Here is a 16,898-nt window from a genome sequence, read left to right on the forward strand (position 1 = left end):
CGAATACGGAGCTTGGAGAAGTTGTGGAATTAGTTCGAACGATTTTATTTTCGAAAACGAACGTTTTTTAGGGGGTCAACAAAGTTGACTTTTTATACGTTCAAAATTTGGGAAAACTTCCTTCATGAAAGTTGTAGAGCTCATCGATACGATCTCGTGCATATGTGGAACGCAATATTCGGAGTTCGTATGAATAAGTTATGAATTTTTGAAAATTGGGAATTTTCTATAAATATGAAGTTTTCGGATTTTTTTTTTCATTAAGGACGAAATAAAATCTATTTTGCTGAACAGTCCCCCATTCCAGCGATTCTCTCTCTCTCTCGGCCTCAGACCCGCCGGGTTTCCGCCGACCCGACCCGGCCGGAAAGGGCACTTCCCGGCGTCCTCCGGCCACGACCCGGCCCTCTCCGGACTCGCCGTGCCACGCCCAGCCGCCTGGTGGCCTCCCCTTGCACCGCCGCTGCCCCCAGACGTGGATCGAAGCCCCCCCCGAGCCTAGCTTTTGACCCGATCGAATCTTGGCCGTGCCGGCGTTGCACGGGCCGATCCTCCCCATTTTCGTGATCTCCTCCTCCCCCTGATCATCCCCATATAAGCCTTGCATGACGATTTTGGGTGTAGAGCGCTTGATCAAGGTTTGACTTTTTTCGACGGCTCTGATTCAATCTGGAATCAGATCAGACGCTCCGGATTAATCCAACTTCAACGCTTGATCTAGGACGATCTAGGCCGAACCAGGCTTAGCTCCAGGTATGGAAGTCGATCACCCTTTCATTTTGAACCAGTTTGTAGTTGGTCACTTTGCCATCGGAGGTGGTTGACCGGAGTTGACCGCCGCGTTGACCGCCCACTGACCACCGCTTGTGGCGGCGTATCAGACCATATTTCGAGTTTTCATTATCTAGGCGATGATCTATGCATCCATACGAGCGTTTTGATATATAACTTGGTCATGTTAGAAAAAGTTGATAAATAGTGGATTTACGTTTTTACGTTACTATTTACGGTTTTTACGTTTTATCTTCGGTTTACGATCTGCGAAGATCAGACCATCGGTTTTACTTCAAATTTTAATATGTTGATCGTATGACTGTCCCGGTGACTTTGTGAGGTCACGGGCGAAGATCCGACCGTTGGATCTTCGTATAATTGAGAAATAGTAATTCGGAAGGCGATTCGTGAGAATCCGACCGTCGGATTTTCGTATAATTTTGTGGAGATGTTAGTAAAGGCGATTCAGGAAGGTCTGACCGTTGGATCTTCGTGATAATTTTGGAGGATGATCCTAAAGGCGATCCGTGAGGATCCGACCGTTGGATCATCATTAAATTCAGATCCGACCGTTGGATCATCGTTTAATTTGAATCTGAGCGTTGGATCGTCGTTTAATTACATTTATGAGTTGTTGGCTAAGTTAAGATCATTATTGGATTAGGTTATCGACGGATTGATTTGGCGGACAATTCGGGAAAATTGTTGTTTTAGCTGTTAAGAAGACGCAGCTGGATTAGAGGTGAGTAAACCTCACGTGGTTCATATTACGAACCGAATAAATTTAATTACTTTATTTTTATCGCAATTGTGTGAAAATATTTGTGGAATAAATATTTGTTTTAAATCATATGGACTTGATCAACTACGGTCCATAGGTAAGTAAAATGATTTCATTTATACAAATGAATTTCACGGTTTTTATGCTTGAACTATAGTTGGTATTAGTGGTCATCCCTGAGCGGATGATTACGTATATATATATTTACGTGGAATATATATATTGGTTGACGTGTGATTGGTTGTGATGAAATGATTGAGAATGGATTTGGATATTATTCAAGCTATTAATCTCACATTTAATTGTTGAATAATGAAATGTTGATCATGTGGTGTGAAAGCTATTTTATATGCCCAATGGTGAATATGTGGAAATTATTTTAAGAAATAAAGATTTGTCTTGAAATAATATGTCTCTTTATGTGGATGTACATATACATATATACGATCTATAAATCATAAAGATTGTATTTTGGTGATTTTGATTATGTCTGAGAAGTACAATTGTGAAGTCGGGTGTTATCTACTACCCCGTGCTTAAGTGAATTACTGGTAAATGTGTTTTGGTGTTATGTGGAAGTTAGCCTTGGGCCCTAGTCCCTACAGATAGTGCACTATTATACTCTTAGGAAGGTTGCTTACTTTGAGTATACATACTTGGGTATAGTACGTTGGACCCTAGTATGCTGCGGCTTTCCCGTACTTTGGGTATAGTACGTTGGACCCTAGTACGTGGATTTGTGATTTGTTACCAGTCAACCTGGCTTACTCGTGCTTTGGGTATAGTACGTTGGACCCTAGCACTTGTATTTATGATTTGTTACCAGTTAATCCGAAAATTCACTAAAATGAAAAGTGTACTTATATGGTTTTGATCAAATACCTATTTGTGATATATTGTTAATATGTGAAGGTGTTAGTGAAAAGAGAATCAAGCATGCTATGCTATAATGTTATTTCACATATTAATGTTGCAATATTTGTTGGTTGTGATCAGTCAAATGTTGAGTTTTAAAAGAAAGCATCGAGAATATACTTATATGTTTCTGTGATTTTTGGAGTTACCTTGTGAGTGTGTTGATTGTTTACTTGAGTTATAATAAATATAATTGAATAAATAAACAGTTCTTTCTTGTTTACTCATACGGGCTGTCAAAAGCTCACCGGGTTTTGTGTTGTTGCAACTCCCGGTACACTATTCAAATTGTGTAGCGGGTAGTCTTACAGGTCAGGAGAATCAGGGCAGTGATCGTGCGGTTTAGAGTATTAGTATTAGATTTACAGCAATTGTTTTGTGAGGAGAATTATACTCATTTGAGTTTTACTATTTGATTTGGTGAGAGTGTGCTGTAATAAGTAGCTTGAGGATTTGGTTTATGTAATATCAAAGGTGTAATGTGCAGTTGATTTTGAGAAAGAAATTCTGAGATTATAAACAGGGTATTTGAGGTTCATGCTTCGAATATGAATTACTTAAATTCAGAATTCGGGGTGTGACAGATTGGTATCAGAGCGTGAGGTGCATACTTAATGATTTGTCAATACTTTCCGAGTGATGGCCCGTCTGCAGCGGATCCCCATCGTGTGCTCTTCAGTATTGATCAAGTCATTGGTATGTAAGAGTGTTAGGAGTCATCTAGGACGTTTGGTCGTATTAGGAGTTATGAAATACCCTTGGTGTGTTAGTATATTGGTTATTAGGTACTTGTATTGACTGATGCTATGTTTGAGTGTTATACAAGTTTTAAACAATTTTTGCTATGCTTCCGAAGTAATGGACAAATTGGGAAGCATAACTAAGGATTGAAGTAGACCCTTTGGTAGAGGCCTAGTCTGGTGTAGGAACGTGATCTTTCTATGGAGACAATTGAGGATGAGGTGTAGGCATTAGAGGTTGAGCTGCCTGTTCCATTAGTGGTTGATGTGATGAATTCTATTCTTAGGTTGAAATGGTGAAAAGTGTTGAGGATTTAGGAGCTAGGAGTAGTTGGAAAGAGAATTGATCTTACAACTCAATATGATAGGAGTGTGAGAGATTATGAGACAAATGGATGCTAATTTTAGCAAGGTGTGAGGAATAAAGGTGCCTTATTAGCCTTAAGACTTTTCTTACTAAAGCGAAGTGTGATACGGGAGAACCTAATTCCTTGGTGTGTTGTGACAGGCTGTGCTTGATGTCTATAGTAGACTTTTGCGTGTGACTTCTTTTGAAAAAGTGTTGTTCTATGTAGTATGTTGCATGATGCATCTTTTATTGTTTCACAAATGAATCTTTTATAACTTTGTTTGTGTGTGCAATACTACCTTGTTGTGTTCGAAATTATTTGAGTGTTTGTTGTGATTTTGGAAAAGTATCAACATACATTCAATCTTATTAATTTTAGGATGAGTCTTTTACCACTTTAATTAGTGCTGGGGCAATAGAGTTAATACTCTAAGCTCTTCATAGGAGGATGCCAATTATGAAAGATGTGTGCAGCATAATTGGCTAAGGTTTTGAAAGAGCAATGGGTGACCAAGGTTCGATCCATGGTGTCATTGTTGGTCTGTTTTTAAAGAAAAGACTACCACATTCAATCAGTCTTATTACAAACCAGAAGCAAAATAAAGTTATTGTCCAATGAAAGTTAAAATGCAGACAAAGAAATACAATAACTAGAAGATGAATTGTTTTTACTTCTTCCCCTTTGATTGGGAAAGCTCAGCAATCTCCTCCATGAGTTTGGTGATCTGATCATCGACCTCTTCACTGTCCTGCGAGTCACTACTGGTTGAGTCAAGATCTTCCCAAGGAACATGAGGAGCGGTGCGCGGGCGAGTGGCAGCCCTTTTGCTGTTTTCAGCCTCAGGAGGAGTGTCCTTGTGGAGTGACGCAGCAACGTCCTTGCAAGGAAACCCAGGAGGATGACACTGCATGTTGTTGACTTCCTGAGCAAGCTTGTCCATTGCGGTGTGACAGCGAATCAAAGAGATGTTCATGTCAGAGATGTAATCGATCATGCATGTGACTCGCCAATCCGTCACCATAATATCATCACGGAGAGAGGAGCGCAGAGCATCAATCGAGTCAGACAAGCTCTCCAGGGTGGCCACAGGCCGAGGAGCACGAGCAGCTCGGGAGGAAGAGGACTCGCTAGGATGCAGTCTAGGAGAGCGTCGAGGTAGAGGAGGGGGACTGCGGCTACGCTCACGTGTAGGACGATGGTCCCCAGGACGAGTGAGGCCAGCGCGAGTGGCCGCTTGACGACCTTCTTCTTCCAGAGAGAGAATGCGGCGTTGATTGACGCCCATGCGAGCGGTAACCTTGGTTCGAACCATGATGAAGGAGAAGAAATTTGAAACTACACGCTTAGACAAAACCGAGTAAAATCTGAAGGAGACAAAATGAGGTTTATATAAAGCACAAGATAGGGTTGAGAGAATGTGACAATTGAAGAACGATGATGATGAGTGTTTGAAAGAGATTGCTGTTAGAAGGATTGAAGTTGATGAAATGGTGTTGGGGATTTGAGTTTATCGGATAGAAGAAGAGAATTGAGAGAGAATGGCTAAAACTCTGGAGAAATTTTCTTTTCTTTGGTGTGAACAGTCTCTTCCCCAGAATGCACCTATTTAAGGAACAAGGCGTGCAAATCTCTACCGTTGGATGGACGATCTCAGAGATTCAAACTACGCGTTGGATTAAAGTCGCCCTAAAACACGGAAAAGTTGTTGGCGCGTGGAGAGCGCGTAAGGGACAGAACGAATCTCGAGGAGCTGTGGCAGACAACTTTAGCCGAAAGTGATCTGATTTTCATAAATCACGGAAGAGACGAGTCGTAGCACGTGGAGTGTGCCGACGGTTTGTTTTTATTCTATTGCTTATAATAGAATAAATAAAAGAAATATAAGGACAGCAGCGAGAGCAGCTGGTGCTCTAGTGGCTGAGAGAGAAGTTCTTGTACAAGAGGTCTGAGGTTCGAACCTTGCCCCTCTTTTATTTTTGATTATGTTCGCTTATGACATAATAAGTTTTATATTTGTACATAATATAATAAGGACAGCTTGTGCTCCAGTGGTTGGGAGCAGAGCTTTCTCGCAGCAGGTTAGGATTTCGAACCTTACCTCCTACAAATATTTTTGGATCTCGTATATACTCGATATACGGACATATATATATACGGTATGTACAACTTCATACCGTAGCCGAGCCGAAAGTCGGTGGGCCGAGTTTTCAGCCCAAATTGGTTCTTGCTGATTCAAATTGCAGCTGGTCCGATTTCTTCAAGCCCAAATGGTCAGCCCTAGTGCTTAGCCCAAGGATTGAGAAAGCCCAAGTCATCATCACAGGGAGTGAACGCGTGCTGGTGGACTCTCCTAGAGCCCACAAGTAGGCCCAAGTGGCCCATAATGAATAAGAAGACGTTGTGAAGGTGTTTGAATTTTATAAATTCTTGATTTACTGAAGCATTGTTTTCTGCACATTATTTTGTGCGTTTGAGTTTGGCTAATGTTTGTAGTTAAACTCAAGCCTATGCTTTCTTGTTCTGGAGTGTTGTTGTGAGTGGTAGGTTGTTTGAGATGAAATGAAGGTCTCGTTTCCAATTCTTACAATACATGAGAGTGTGGACTAAATTTTTGAACGAGCTAGCCTTACCTGATCGATAGGTAGTGCGCTTAAATTTCGGGACGAAATTTCTTTAAGGAGGGTAGACTGTAATACCCCGGAAAATCCAAATTAAATTCCGTGGATTTTTAGAAATGATTTTACGATAGTAGGAGCGAATACGGAGCTTGGAGAAGTTGTGGAATTAGTTCGAACGATTTTATTTTCGAAAACGAACGTTTTTTAGGGGGTCAACAAAGTTGACTTTTTATACGTTCAAAATTTGGGAAAACTTCCTTCATGAAAGTTGTAGAGCTCATCGATACGATCTCGTGCATATGTGGAACGCAATATTCGGAGTTCGTATGAATAAGTTATGAATTTTTGAAAATTGGGAATTTTCTATAAATATGAAGTTTTCGGATTTTTTTTTTCATTAAGGACGAAATAAAATCTATTTTGCTGAACAGTCCCCCATTCCAGCGATTCTCTCTCTCTCTCGGCCTCAGACCCGCCGGGTTTCCGCCGACCCGACCCGGCCGGAAAGGGCACTTCCCGGCGTCCTCCGGCCACGACCCGGCCCTCTCCGGACTCGCCGTGCCACGCCCAGCCGCCTGGTGGCCTCCCCTTGCACCGCCGCTGCCCCCAGACGTGGATCGAAGCCCCCCCCGAGCCTAGCTTTTGACCCGATCGAATCTTGGCCGTGCCGGCGTTGCACGGGCCGATCCTCCCCATTTTCGTGATCTCCTCCTCCCCCTGATCATCCCCATATAAGCCTTGCATGACGATTTTGGGTGTAGAGCGCTTGATCAAGGTTTGACTTTTTTCGACGGCTCTGATTCAATCTGGAATCAGATCAGACGCTCCGGATTAATCCAACTTCAACGCTTGATCTAGGACGATCTAGGCCGAACCAGGCTTAGCTCCAGGTATGGAAGTCGATCACCCTTTCATTTTGAACCAGTTTGTAGTTGGTCACTTTGCCATCGGAGGTGGTTGACCGGAGTTGACCGCCGCGTTGACCGCCCACTGACCACCGCTTGTGGCGGCGTATCAGACCATATTTCGAGTTTTCATTATCTAGGCGATGATCTATGCATCCATACGAGCGTTTTGATATATAACTTGGTCATGTTAGAAAAAGTTGATAAATAGTGGATTTACGTTTTTACGTTACTATTTACGGTTTTTACGTTTTATCTTCGGTTTACGATCTGCGAAGATCAGACCATCGGTTTTACTTCAAATTTTAATATGTTGATCGTATGACTGTCCCGGTGACTTTGTGAGGTCACGGGCGAAGATCCGACCGTTGGATCTTCGTATAATTGAGAAATAGTAATTCGGAAGGCGATTCGTGAGAATCCGACCGTCGGATTTTCGTATAATTTTGTGGAGATGTTAGTAAAGGCGATTCAGGAAGGTCTGACCGTTGGATCTTCGTGATAATTTTGGAGGATGATCCTAAAGGCGATCCGTGAGGATCCGACCGTTGGATCATCATTAAATTCAGATCCGACCGTTGGATCATCGTTTAATTTGAATCTGAGCGTTGGATCGTCGTTTAATTACATTTATGAGTTGTTGGCTAAGTTAAGATCATTATTGGATTAGGTTATCGACGGATTGATTTGGCGGACAATTCGGGAAAATTGTTGTTTTAGCTGTTAAGAAGACGCAGCTGGATTAGAGGTGAGTAAACCTCACGTGGTTCATATTACGAACCGAATAAATTTAATTACTTTATTTTTATCGCAATTGTGTGAAAATATTTGTGGAATAAATATTTGTTTTAAATCATATGGACTTGATCAACTACGGTCCATAGGTAAGTAAAATGATTTCATTTATACAAATGAATTTCACGGTTTTTATGCTTGAACTATAGTTGGTATTAGTGGTCATCCCTGAGCGGATGATTACGTATATATATATTTACGTGGAATATATATATTGGTTGACGTGTGATTGGTGTGATGAAATGATTGAGAATGGATTTGGATATTATTCAAGCTATTAATCTCACATTTAATTGTTGAATAATGAAATGTTGATCATGTGGTGTGAAAGCTATTTTATATGCCCAATGGTGAATATGTGGAAATTATTTTAAGAAATAAAGATTTGTCTTGAAATAATATGTCTCTTTATGTGGATGTACATATACATATATACGATCTATAAATCATAAAGATTGTATTTTGGTGATTTTGATTATGTCTGAGAAGTACAATTGTGAAGTCGGGTGTTATCTACTACCCCGTGCTTAAGTGAATTACTGGTAAATGTGTTTTGGTGTTATGTGGAAGTTAGCCTTGGGCCCTAGTCCCTACAGATAGTGCACTATTATACTCTTAGGAAGGTTGCTTACTTTGAGTATACATACTTGGGTATAGTACGTTGGACCCTAGTATGCTGCGGCTTTCCCGTACTTTGGGTATAGTACGTTGGACCCTAGTACGTGGATTTGTGATTTGTTACCAGTCAACCTGGCTTACTCGTGCTTTGGGTATAGTACGTTGGACCCTAGCACTTGTATTTATGATTTGTTACCAGTTAATCCGAAAATTCACTAAAATGAAAAGTGTACTTATATGGTTTTGATCAAATACCTATTTGTGATATATTGTTAATATGTGAAGGTGTTAGTGAAAAGAGAATCAAGCATGCTATGCTATAATGTTATTTCACATATTAATGTTGCAATATTTGTTGGTTGTGATCAGTCAAATGTTGAGTTTTAAAAGAAAGCATCGAGAATATACTTATATGTTTCTGTGATTTTTGGAGTTACCTTGTGAGTGTGTTGATTGTTTACTTGAGTTATAATAAATATAATTGAATAAATAAACAGTTCTTTCTTGTTTACTCATACGGGCTGTCAAAAGCTCACCGGGTTTTGTGTTGTTGCAACTCCCGGTACACTATTCAAATTGTGTAGCGGGTAGTCTTACAGGTCAGGAGAATCAGGGCAGTGATCGTGCGGTTTAGAGTATTAGTATTAGATTTACAGCAATTGTTTTGTGAGGAGAATTATACTCATTTGAGTTTTACTATTTGATTTGGTGAGAGTGTGCTGTAATAAGTAGCTTGAGGATTTGGTTTATGTAATATCAAAGGTGTAATGTGCAGTTGATTTTGAGAAAGAAATTCTGAGATTATAAACAGGGTATTTGAGGTTCATGCTTCGAATATGAATTACTTAAATTCAGAATTCGGGGTGTGACATGATCACCATAGATCGAATCGCTGCAAGCCTTCTTGGGTATAGCTTCTACGTCTTCTGGGCTAGAAAAGGCCTCAAGGATCTCGAGCTATAGTGGCCGGAGCTGAGAGAACCAAGGCTGGCAATTTGAGGCGATTTGCAGCTTCACCGTGCAACTTCTCGGCCTTGTAGCGTCGTGCACAGGTCTACCCACTTCGTGAAATTTCACAGGGTGATATATAGGACTGAGGCGAAGAAATAGAAACAAACGGCACACCGATTGGTGGCCGGACGGCGGAGAAACGAGCCGCCGAAGTCGGCTGGGCGGAACTGAGGTCGGGGGAGAAAATTTCCCTTTTTGGAAATTTTCGGTTTTTCTGAAAAAAAAATCGGATTTTTGCTATTTAACCAAAATGGAAACTTTTTCCGAAAGCCATAACTTCTTCATACGAACTCCGATTTTCGCGTTCCGCATGTCCACGAACTCGTATCGATGCGCTCTACGACTTTCGTGAAGGAAGCTTTTCCAAAATCGAAACGTATAAAAAGTCAAACTTCGTAACCCCCTAAAACGTGCATTTCGAATAATTATTCGTCTGAAAATAATTCCACTCCACCCTCGAACCACGAAATCGTACAAATTAACACTTTATTAATTCCCAAAAAATTCCAAGAAATTAATAATGAATTTTCGGGGTATTACATAACTCACTTAGATTTTAATAGTGAGAGAAAATTAATACTTATCACCAGAGCATCATCATTTTAGATATGAAAGAAAAAGAAATAGGGTCCTTAATCCAAAGTACCAAAATGAGCAAAAATTATCTCACTTACCTCAGCAATAGATTTTTATTCTCACTAACCCAACTGATCCCACAAATAATCTCACACATGTCCGTTCGACCACATCGATATGTAATCCAACCATCCGTCTTCCAACCATATGCCTTCCAACTCTAGCCATGTACCCTTATATAGGCCACACTTACCATGACCATCGATAGCCTCATTAACCATATAACGGTCAAATAATAATCATATATTTAAAACATAAAGAGAAGTTTTAAATACACACCCCTAATTACTTAATACACTCTCCATACTTAATACACCACTCATTTAATTTCTCATTCTAATATTTTACTAAATACACAACCCAAAGTACCTAAAATATCCTTAATCTAAAAAATCATGAAATATCCTAATTTTTGACTATATTAAGGTTACTATTTAATATGATTAGTATATTCTAGCATATTGACGTTTTGTAAATGACCATATTGATTACTTGTGTTAGTTATTGAGAAATCCATAAAGATCTATTATTGTTCTCTTTAAATATAGATGCATATAAATATGTTTTGTGTTATTTGAGCTCCCATCCACCAAACACCATGTTAATCAAGTATAAAATTACGAGTTGAACATTTAACCAAAACTATATCAGTAGTTTCTCCACAATGGTAGTTTTTCCACAGTGGCGGAACTAAAAAGTTGTCATTAGAGGGGCCAAACAAATTAACAATTACAAAATCTGTTCACCAGTGATGTTTTATATTAGAAAATAAATTGGTTAATCATAACTCTTAGAACAAAAAAGGAAATTAACTAAAAAATGGGAGTAAAGCGATATGTTTTAAAAAATTTAATGCCATTAATTTTGAAATTCTAAATATTATGGTTTCTAACCTCATTTAATTACAATTTATTTAAGGAAAAATTAAATTAGATAGTTTCTAACTTTATTCTTGTATTAAATTGGGAGGCCATGTATAGAAATTTGTTGTGTTTATCTAACTATTTATACATAAATATAATAATATAAGGAAAATATGACTATTTTTTTCTTCTTCTAATGCATAGATGCCTGTTTTGGACATTTAACATACCTACAAAATCTAATTTGAAATATAAAATAATATGAATGTATATTAAGTGATTAGGAGTGTGTATTTAAAATTTCTCAAACATAAAACCGTTAAAACCATAAATAGAGAAATAAACAAAAAATGGAAATAACCTACGAAATAAATGATGAAATAAATAAAATACATTTTAATTTTAGATCATAAAATTCCCAACAACAAACGTATATTTTCTCGTTGCTTTCCCATCATTTCCAAACAGCGGAAATGAAACCTAGTCAGAAATTTCTTTTCCTTTCCCATAGGAAATACATGACACGTTTACTTACTTAGAATGAAAAAAATCATGAATCAAAGACAACGGAAATGGAAAAGGGAAGGAATCGGTATGAGAATGATTTCTAAACTCATACCCTCTCTTAGTTTGATATTCAGAATTCGATTCTTGATAATGAGATGAGATCTACACCCATTCCAATACTTGTATATATGTTAATAACTCTCATTAATCAAAGGGGTAATTGGAAATGCTTGTGTTTTTGCAGCTTTTGCTCCTTTTTGTAGGACCGTACGATTCGAAATACCCACGGTGACGCAGGTGTTAAGTTTAGGTATATCCGTATATGTATCTATTCTCTGTAATTTCTTAGTCTTCTTGATGATAGCTGCAGTAAACTCACCCTCCTCCCTCAAATGACTAAATGAGTGACCACTTCGCCAGATACAAGTGGGACCAGTTTGATAATGACGCGTTTTTGTTTTTGTTTTTGTACGCACGCGTCTTCAAGCAACTGTAAAACCAGAAATTGCATCGAAGTTTCGCTCACAAGACCTTTTTAGAAAGGAAAAATGCAACTGCTATCTCCTTACTAATTTAGCTTTTCTCCCTCAGTTTTCAGACCAAAGGAAAAAAACAAGTCATTCTCATCCTCAATGACTACCCAAACAGATACTCCTTCTTCTTCTGCTCCTCTCCCTCCGATCCCTAAATACGGTGTCTTTCTTAGTTCCAGCGGAGAAGACACCGATCAAAATTTTACAGATCATCTCTGTACTGCTCTGAACCAGGAGGGGATATTGACACTTAGAGATGGTGAAGAACTCGAGAGGGGAAAAGCAATTGAAGAATCAAGATGTGCAATTGTGGTTCTTTCAGAAAACTACAACCATCCATGGTGTTTGGATGCGATTGCAAAGATCGTTGAATGCAAGGAAGTGATGATGAAACTGGAAGTACTCCCAGTCTTTCTTGATGTGAATCCATCTGATGTACGAAAACAAACAGGGGATCATTTCGGGGAAGCCTTCTCGAAGCATGAAGAGGCCTTTAAACACGAACCGGAGAAGGTGCGCAGGTGGAGACGTGCTCTTACTTCAGTAGCCAATCTCTCTGGATGGGTTGTGCGAAATGGGTAATCTTCTCTTTCTCTCAGCTGCATTTCATTTGGTAAACGTTTGTTTTGATTTGTTTTTCTCATGTTCCTAGAGATCTAAAACCTAGGGTAGATCTCCTTATTTCCCAGGAAAACAAAAAACTCTCAAGAAGTCACCCGGAGTTCAATCTCTAGAATACAGTTTTGTGATATTTGTTTTAGAGCTGTCTAAAATGTTACTGCACTACCCAACTGCTACTACTACACTATCAACTGGTAGTCGGTCAAATAAATAAAAGATGAATCTTTGATCGTCCTAGACTTACTTTCATAAAATGTTCCCTCATGTTAATCAAATTTGCTACTTTACCTTATTTGCAGTCATGACGCCAAAGTTATTCAAGAAATGACAGAAGGTATTCTCAGAGAATTCTTTCCTAGAATCCCAAGTGTACCTGAGGGATTAGTTGGGATGGATTCTCACCTGAACGAAATGCTCTCGTACTTGGAATTGGGGTGGCCTGGAGTTCATACCGTAGGGATTTGGGGGATGGGGGGTATCGGAAAGACAACTATTGCAAAAGCTGTTTATGAAAGGATTTATTCTCAGTTTGAAGGTCACGTCTTTCTTGAGAATGTCAGAGAATCAAGTCGTAAGCCAGGTGGCTTGGTTGGTTTACAAGAGGAACTTCTTTCAAAGTTGCTGAGATGGGATCATGTAAATGTATCTGACACATCTGAGGGAATAAGCATGATCAGGGAAAGACTAACTACTAGAATGGTTCTTATTGTTGTTGATGATGTGGATGAAATACAACAATTGGAAGTATTGTGCGATCATAGTTGGTTTGGGTCAGGGAGTAGAATCATCATAACATCAAGAGATGAGCATGTGCTGACAAATTTTGGAGTGGAGAAGATATACAAGGTCAATGCATTATCTGATGTTGAGGCTCTTCAGCTGTTTTGTTCAAGAGCCTTCAAGAAGGACCAGATTGGAGAAGATTTTCTCAGGCTTTCTAAGGAGTTTGTAAAATATGCTGCTGGCCTTCCATTAGCTCTTCAAGTATTGGCTGCATCTCTCTGTGGTAAGGAAAAAACTCTGTGGTCAAGTGCATTGGATAGACTAAAACAGAAACCTGATAGACAAATTATGAATGTGCTTAAAGTAAGTTACGATGAACTAGATAAAATGGAAAAGGAAATTTTTTTGCACATTGCATGTTTCTTTAAAGGTGAGAACGTAGATCGTGTAGAAAGAATACTAAGGGTTGATTATTATCCAAACTTTGGTATCAGAGTTCTTCTGGATAGATCTCTAGTAACTGTGGTTGGAAGAAAATTATGGATGCATGACCTGCTGCAACAATTGGGTAAAGAAATTGTTTTTCAAGAATGTCTTGAAGAGCCTGGCAATCGTAGCAGGTTGTGGGTTCCGCAAGAAATCATCCATGTACTCGAGAAGAATAAGGTCAGAAATTAGTATATCGAATTAAGACCTACAGTATCTTGTTTTTCTCTTATCTTGTGCAACAACTTAATTTTTGTGTGCATTTCATTTTGACGTATTGAAAAGTATTTCTCTAATTAACTAATCCTATTTGTCTTTGTTTTCATGGGTAATTACTATTCCTGTTATTACTTTTGGTTAACAGGGTTCAACTGCACTTCAAGCCATAGCCTTAGACTTTCCAAAAACAGAAGAGATACACTGCCACTCAGAGGCATTCTCTGTGATGCCCAGACTTGAGTTTCTCCAAATCCGTAATGTGCATATGAAGGAAGGCCCCAGTTATCTTCCTGGGGGATTAGTAGTTCTGGAATGGAGTGGGTATCCTATAGAAAGTCTCCCACAAAATTTCAATCCTAAGCGATTATGTGAACTTAACCTCTGCTACAGCAGCATTGAACAACTTTGGAGTGGAATAAAGGTTAATTATTTTTTTTATCTTTTTTTTTTTTGGATAACTGTTCTGTAGCAGCATTGCTGCTTCTATAACCAACAACTTCACAATGATTAGTTAGCGGTCAGCAGTGAAATTGAAATGGCGTTCAGCTCTTAGACCCCCTTTCTTAGTTTTGCTCAATCTTGTAGGATAACTGCCTAGACAGCTGTATTACTCGAAAATTAGATAAAATAGTAAAAAGCATTTATAGTCAAGTGATAGTTTGAAAAAATATATAGTAAATTTGGCTTTGGTTTTGTGCCTATTTGTTTTCTTTTGACAAATACTAATACTATAGTTTGGTACATTTTTCTATGTTTTGAATGAACAGAAATTGCCCTATTTGACAGTTATCAATTTAAGCTACTCTTGGAAGTTAATCAGGACCCCAGATTTTACACATGCTCCAGGGCTTGAAAGATTAATTCTTGAAGGTTGTACAAGTTTAGTGGACATTCACCCATCCATTGCTCACCTGGAGAGGCTTATTAGCTTGAATCTTAAAGATTGCAGAAGTCTTGCAAGTCTTCCAAGTAAGCTTGAAATGAAATGCCTTCAAATTCTTGTTCTTTCAGGCTGTTCAAAAGTCAAGAAAATTCCAGATTTTGTGGGATCTATGGAAGGCTTGTTAGAACTTTATTTGGATGGGACTGCTATAGAGCAAATACCTCTATCAGTTCGACTTCTGACTGGCCTCATTTTATTAAATTTGAGAGATTGCAAAAATCTCAAGAGACTTCCAGGAGACATTGGCAATTTAAAGTCCCTCAAGCGTCTCAATATTTGTGGATGCTCAAAACTTGAAACACTACCGGACAGCTTGGGAAAGATAGACTGCTTGAAAGAGCTTGATGCGACTGGGGGTAGTTCCATAAGCAATATACCATCGTCTATTTCCCGTTTGGAAAGTCTTGAAGTGTTATCTCTTTGTGGATGTAAAGGGATGTCAGGCAACATGACAAGATATCCACTCAGTTTTCTGTTGCACAAAAGTGATTCAGGTGGCTTGCGTTCTTTAACTGAGCTAAATCTCAGTGACTGTAATCTTCAGGAGGGAAGCATACCGGACGATTTTGGCTGCTTATTCCCTTTAGTTTCACTAAATCTAAGCAAAAACAACTTTGTTAGTCTTCCAAAAAGCATCAGACAGCTTTCAAAGCTTCGAAACTTGAATTTGGAAAGTTGTAAGACTCTTCAAAAATTGCCAGACCTTTCATCAAGCATAAACTTCAGTTTTGGGGCAGAGGGCAGTATTTCACAGGAAAGGCTGTCATCATGTTTCAATTTGATTAATTGCTCCAAATTGGTTGTCAATCAACGATGCAACAACATAGCATTGAAAATGCTATCGAGATTTCTTCAGGTGGTCTCTCTATCTGTTTCCCTTGTTCTCACAACTCAAATGTTTCATTTCACAGTTTTAACATTCTATTGTACAGGGAATTCCTTCTGCAGGAAATAGATTTGAAACTATAATTCCTGGCAGTGAAATCTCTGAGCTGTTCAGTGATCAAAGTGTGGAACCAGTTATAAGTATGGAGCTACCTCGACAATGGCACAAGAATAAGTGGATGGGATATGCATTTTGTGCTTGTTTTGTTATCCGTCGAGATCTTCCAGTTCCAGCTAACCGGCTTGGTAAATGGAAGTTTGGGACCCATAGCACTGCAAATGGTCTTCGATGCGAAGTGAAGCCTGAGAATCTGGGTGTGGCTGGCTGGTGTCCTTCCTTTGCCTGCAGCCAAGAATTAGGCCAAATTGAGTCGGAACACCTTTGGCTATCCTTTGTCTCTGGTGATTATTTTGGAACAGCATGGCAAGAAACCTGTCATAACATTGAGTTTACATTCAAAACATTAGGCACTGGAATGGAGGTGAAGAAGTGTGGAGTCCGTCTGATATACGAGCAAGATTTGGATTTGACTGGAATGAAAAGATGATTCCATCTTGCAAGCAAATTTTGTTTGCAATCGTAGATCATCATTTTGACATATCAGAAGCTGAAAAGTTGTCATTGTTAAACAATGCCTTTTATCTCGAGCGAACCAGTGAAGCAGGCAACTCAATGAGGTCCGTGTGCAGGCAACTCAATGAACATCCATATGCTGCTGAGATGAGGATCAATACCAGTGAAATGATGAGTTCCAGTATGTTAAGCTATTGTGATCTCTCGCCAGTGGTTTGAACCGATGTCTGTCTTACAGGACTTGGAATCCAAATTTTATTGTTTAGCCATCAAACTTTAAATAGCCGGTGTAGCTGAAATATTGGACATCCTTATTTCGTCATTCTTGATCTTATGTTATTTGTTTGGCCTTGTATGCAACTTTATATGCAAGCAGCCCGTATCTCTCTGTCTTCTGACTT

At 39.1% G+C, this 16,898-nt stretch overlaps 1 protein-coding gene and 1 long non-coding RNA gene across 2 annotated transcripts in view; both read left to right on the forward strand.

The window, feature by feature from the left end:
- Positions 1 to 1,745, forward strand: part of LOC133739951 (uncharacterized) — a 63,661-nt gene extending 61,916 nt beyond the window's left edge. Inside the window, exon 3 of the long non-coding RNA XR_009860923.1 lies at positions 1,439 to 1,745. This is a non-coding gene — a long non-coding RNA (uncharacterized LOC133739951). The remainder of the gene's footprint in view (positions 1 to 1,438) is intronic.
- A 10,287-nt stretch (positions 1,746 to 12,032) lies between these two features.
- Positions 12,033 to 16,885, forward strand: LOC133738293 (disease resistance protein RPV1-like). Its single transcript, XM_062165802.1, has 5 exons — positions 12,033 to 12,624; positions 12,967 to 14,056; positions 14,241 to 14,516; positions 14,863 to 15,894; positions 15,971 to 16,885. Exons 1-5 carry the CDS (start codon positions 12,146 to 12,148, stop codon positions 16,469 to 16,471), a joined length of 3,378 nt encoding a protein of 1,125 aa, XP_062021786.1. The 5' UTR covers positions 12,033 to 12,145; the 3' UTR covers positions 16,472 to 16,885.
- Positions 16,886 to 16,898: the final 13 nt, after the last annotated feature.

This window comes from Rosa rugosa, chromosome 3, assembly GCF_958449725.1.
Source record: "Rosa rugosa chromosome 3, drRosRugo1.1, whole genome shotgun sequence".
Classification (NCBI taxonomy): Eukaryota; Viridiplantae; Streptophyta; class Magnoliopsida; order Rosales; family Rosaceae; genus Rosa; species Rosa rugosa.